We start from the raw sequence: 5,235 nt of genomic DNA, 5'->3' as shown, positions 1-5,235 counted from the left end.
GCGGAGGTTTGCTACGGGACGGGAGCGGGGAAAAGGGCCTCGGCTGCGGCCGGAACAAAGGGCCAGGCAGGACGTCCCCGAGCCCTCCTCCTGCGTGGACTGCGGGGGCCGAAAACGGGGAGGGGGGCAGAAAAACAATAAATACAAGAGCAGGCGGCGGTGCGGGAGGGGGAAGCAAGCGGGGAGCGCGGGAGGCGAAGGCGCGGGGCTGGGAGCGGCGGCCGCTCAGCTGGCGCTGCGGAGCTGTCACGGCCCGCCCCGCCCCGCCCCGCCCCCGCCCCCGCCGCCGCCGCCGCCGCCGCCCGCCCCGCCGCCGCGCTGCCATTGGCGCGGCCGCCGCCGGCCCCGGCCCCCGCCGCGCTCTCGGCGGGCACGGCCGTATAAGAGGCCGAGGGGGGCTGCGCTGCGAATCACAGCTGCACAACGAGCGCTGGAGGCGGCAGCTACAGCGGAGACCTGGGTTTTCTCGTCCCCCCTCTCCTCCTTTTTTTTTTTCCTCCCTTCCTTCCCCTCCTTCCTCCCCCTCTTCCCTCCCCTTCCCCTGCACTGCGAGAACCAGCGAAAACTCCCGTGCAAAGCCCAGCCACCGCCGCCAAATAGCCAGTGCGCTGCCCCGGCCGCCTGCTCGGACTGGAAAGTTGCGGCAGACTCCGGTGCTCTGCTACCGCGGGGAGAAGGCGCAGGACTTACAAACCCAGCCGGGGGCACGGGCTAAGCGTTTTGCACCGTTCTTCTTCTTCCTGCACAGACCCGAAGGCAGCATCTTTGTTTTGTTTTGCTTTTTCCCTCCTGCTACTGCTCCTTTCTCCTTGCAACTGGGTGCCTAAGTGCTAGGAGCTGCTGCAGCCTGCGGTGCGCCGCAAACGCTGATACAAAAAGACAGGAGACATCCAGGCGGCCCCGGGTGGCGGCTCGTCCTTGGCTTTGTTGCTCCGGACTGAAGCAGCCCGAGAAGCCGGGAGAAGGAAGCGGCCGAGGAGGAGGAGGCGGTGGAGGGGGGAGCAGAGGAAAGGAAGCGAGAAGGCAAAGCCAAAGTTTATTTGGAATAAGGGAGCGCGGCCAGCCCTCTTCCAGGCTGCGCCCTGGAGTGAGGTCTCCAGCCCCTGCGCCGGCAGAGGTGCCCGCAAGACCGCGATGGCCGGAGAGCTCAGCATCGGAGCCGAGCTGCCCACTAGCCCCCTGGCCATGGAGTACGTCAACGACTTCGACCTGATGAAGTTCGACGTGAAGAAGGAGCCCCTGGGCAGGAATGACCGCTCCGGGAGGCACTGCACCCGCCTGCAGCCCGCCGGCTCCGTCTCCTCCACCCCCATCAGCACCCCCTGCAGCTCCGTGCCCTCCTCGCCCAGCTTCAGCCCCACCGAGCAGAAGACCCACTTGGAGGACCTGTACTGGATGGCCAACAGCTACCAGCAGATGAACCCCGAGGCGCTGAACCTCACCCCAGAAGACGCTGTCGAAGCCCTCATTGGGTCCCACCAGGTGTCCCAGCAGCTGCAAGGCTTTGAGAGCTTCCGGGCCCACCACCACCATCACCATCATCATCACCAGCACCACCACCAGTACCCCGCTGTCACCCACGAAGACCTGTCCGGCAGCGGGCACCCTCATCACCACCATCACCACCACCACCAGGCCTCTCCCACCCCCTCCACCTCCTCCAGCTCCTCCCAGCAGCTCCAGAACTCGCACCAGCAGCATCCCCCCTCCAGCAGCGTGGAGGACCGGTTCTCGGACGACCAGCTGGTCTCCATGTCCGTGAGGGAGCTCAACAGGCACCTCCGAGGCTTCACCAAAGACGAGGTGATCCGCCTCAAGCAGAAGAGGAGGACCTTGAAGAACAGGGGCTATGCCCAGTCCTGCAGGTATAAACGCGTCCAGCAGAAACACCACCTGGAGAACGAAAAGACCCAGCTAATTCAGCAGGTGGAACAGCTCAAGCAAGAAGTGACCCGGCTCGCCAGAGAGAGAGACGCCTACAAGCTCAAGTGTGAGAAACTTGCCAGCAATGGCTTCAGAGAGGCCGGCTCCACCAGTGACAACCCATCTTCCCCCGAGTTCTTCATGTGAGTGCTTAACAAATATAATTAAAAAAAAAACAAAACAAAAAAAAACCCGACCCCGACCCCCGTCACCTTCCCCCCCCGCTCCCATCCTCCTCTGACATCTCCATCCATCTGTCTGCTTGACTAGCGAGAAAGAAGGAGAGAAAAAACAGAGACTTGATTTTTGCAGCATCCAGTCTTTTAGATTAGCTGTGGGAAAAGTAGGCTGGGGGTGGGGACGGGAGAGGTAAAGTGCAACTTTTCGACTTTCGTTTGTGAGTTAGAGAGAGGGACAGAGGCAGAGGCAAAGGAGAAAAGGACAAGCGAAGCGTTTTATAGATTGCTTGCTTTCAGAACGAGATGGACTTTAAGAGAATAATAATAAAAAGGACAATGAACAAGCTATCTATAACATTCTGCCTGCTTGGAAAGAGAGGACATTACAGCACCATCTCATGCACAATTTACCTGCTTGGAAAAAGAGAATAAATAAAAGGGACAATATATGCAAACTCTTCATATATTGCCTGCTTTGAGAAATAAGTTACAGGACTCAGATGGGACATTCAATCCAAGAAAGGAAAGAAAGAAAAAAAAAAAACTCATCAGTTTTATTGCCTGCTTGATTATATAGAAAAATACGAAAATCTGCATTAAAAATATTAATCCTGCATGCTGGACATGTATGGTAATAATTTCTATTTTGTACCATTTTCTTGTTTAACTTTAGCATGTTGATCATCGATCATAGCTTTCTGTTGTTTTGTTTCATCGATAAGAAAAGCATCACAAGTTATCAAAACTTTTTACTGCTTGTGCAGTTTTGTTCGTTGGTTTTGCTCTTATTTTCTTTTATGGTTGTTAGCTTGTAAATATCTGCTACTTCAAACCGCACAGGAAAACAAAAACAAAAACAAAACATTTCAGCAGGCTGGTTATACGGTTTGTTTGGTATTAAAGAGATACTTAAAGTTATGGGCATTTTGCATTCAGAAAAAAAAAACCAACTTTGTATATCTGGTGCACTTTTAAGTTGTATTTTTTTTTAGTTTTCATTTTGGTTTTTGTTTGTTGGGGCAGAAGAAAAAACCGCCTGAATGGCATTGACAAAACTAAACTTAACAGGGAAAGCTCTCCTCGGTCACTAGAGCCTCCTCCACACTTTAAAGTGGCAGGGAAGCTCCTTCGCCTTCAGGACAACTCTCAGCCTGTAGTGGTGAGACTTGGCCGTATAGTCGCCCTTCTGATTATACACTCAGGAAGCGAGGAACGGACGAGATACTAGTTCCTTTTAAAAAACAACTGCCCCTTGATTTTCAGTAAAATAAAGAAAAAAAATTGTTACGAGCCAAGTTGCAATCGCAGTGAATGATTCGTGTCACCATTTAAGTTAGGTTTATCAATGGTAGCAGTGGATGAATGGGCTGGAAAAGCATATAAAACTAAAACTTTTTCTTTTTTTAAGAAGACATACTGCAACTTTTAAGTGTATTCTTTTGCAATGATTTGTAACCTGCTTCTCTGCTTCCCTATGCAGCGAGTGAAAGTTTTAGCCAAAATTTATTTGCAGTTGTATAGTAGTAGTAGTTTGGAGTCTTATGGGTGTTTTTATTACTTTTTTTTTCCTCCTGCAGGTCAGTAAAAGGATTTTACGTTGCACTGACAAAAATACCAAAATGAAAACTTATTTTTTAGTTTCCTTTTAGGATAGCTGGCACTGCTGGCCGGATGCATTTTAAGTTTGTATTAGTTTATAAATTAACAGTAATAACAAGATTGTAATGAACAGCATGGTGCTTGCAGTTTTAAATATTGTGGATATTAGTCATGCATCAGAAAACGATCTTTGGTTTTTACTGATTCAACTGTGTTGAAATCAAAACATTGCAGCAGCGGAAAAAAATTGTTTTTATTTCATGTAAAGTTCTGAAGGGATCAATTTCAAATCCTGCTTATGATATGAAAAATATTAAAAAACCTGGTCTATTGTAGTTTTATTCAGACTGGTTTCTGTTTTTGGTTATTAAAATTGTTTCCTATTTTGCTTATTAAAATCATTGAAATGGCATTTCTTGGAGGGACCTGCTTCTCTAACGTCTCGCGTTCAAAGCTCGGGGACCTGAAGCCTCCCCTCGGACCGCTGTCCAGCCCCAGCAGCCGCCGGGCTGCTCTCCCCGCGCCCAGCCCTGAGCAGCGCTTTGCGGAGCTGCCGGCCCGGGGTGGCGCGGCCGCGGCCCCGCTCCGCTGCCTTCCGCTCGCTTCGCCTCCCCCCGCGCGGCTCCCACGCGCGACCGCGGCAGCCTCGCTCCGCCGCTCCCCGCGGTGGGCTGCGCTCCTGCGGGCGGCGATGCAGCAGGGCGCGGGGCCGCCGGCCGCGGCCGTGCCTTCCTCCGGCGTGAGCCACCCCCGGGGCCGCGAGCAAGGGAAATGTTAAGCGCAGGCAGGTTTTTTTTTAATATATATATGTATTAAAAAAGCAGAAGACTTGGGCAAGTCTCTCCTTTCCCCTGGCTCCTTTAGGATCCGGGCTGGCCGTTCACTTCCCTCCTCTCCATCTGTACAGCTTATTTATTCTGGCCTTTTTTGAAGCGTGAGCAACGGACAGAGTTTCGAAGACTTTTTAGCTGCGTGTGCAGGAGAGGACAGAGCTCGTGTATTTTACATCTCTTTCCCCCAGGGCTCTCCCCCACCGTAAGGCAGTGCCACCGTGCATTAATTGCTTTCAAGCCCCGATAATCGCGCAGCTCCCTAAATTGCAGCCAGAGGAGGTTAGAAATCGTCCCTGCTGCTCGCCCCGGTGCGGGAAAGAGTCCCAGAGCCCGGCCGCAGCGTCTCTGCGGGCTGCTGCTCTCAGAGTGTGAAAACTAGGTTGAACTTTAAATCCTTCTTAAAAACAGAAAGCAATGCACCACACGACCGAAATCATAACCTCTCTCTGCCCTTTTCTTCCCGACAGCAGCGACCTGCCTTTGCAGGGATGACATAGGCACGGTTGGAGGACAAACCGGTTAAGAAGAGAGTGTGGGAAAAAATGAAAAGCAAATACAGTAACTTAAAAACAAAATCCCCTCTTAAATCCCAGCCGCATCCCTGCGCTGTCGGAGACAGCTGGGCCGGCGGCTGGGACGGGAGAGCGGAGCAGGGACCGGAGGCTGGTCCCAGCCCCCCGGCCCAGGGGTCAGGAGCGGAG

General features: G+C 52.6%; 1 protein-coding gene across 1 annotated transcript; it reads left to right on the top strand.

Annotated features, from left to right (window-relative positions):
• Positions 1-377: 377 nt before the first annotated feature.
• On the top strand, positions 378-4,113 carry MAFB (MAF bZIP transcription factor B). Its single transcript, XM_026093027.2, has one exon. It carries the CDS (start codon positions 1,135-1,137, stop codon positions 2,068-2,070), a length of 936 nt encoding a protein of 311 aa, XP_025948812.1. The 5' UTR covers positions 378-1,134; the 3' UTR covers positions 2,071-4,113.
• Positions 4,114-5,235: the final 1,122 nt, after the last annotated feature.

This window comes from Dromaius novaehollandiae, chromosome 16 (genome assembly GCF_036370855.1).
Source record: "Dromaius novaehollandiae isolate bDroNov1 chromosome 16, bDroNov1.hap1, whole genome shotgun sequence".
Lineage (NCBI taxonomy): Eukaryota > Metazoa > Chordata > Aves > Casuariiformes > Dromaiidae > Dromaius > Dromaius novaehollandiae.
The sequence above is the reverse complement of the archived record's forward strand: the minus strand, read 5'-3'. Positions and strand labels throughout refer to the sequence as shown.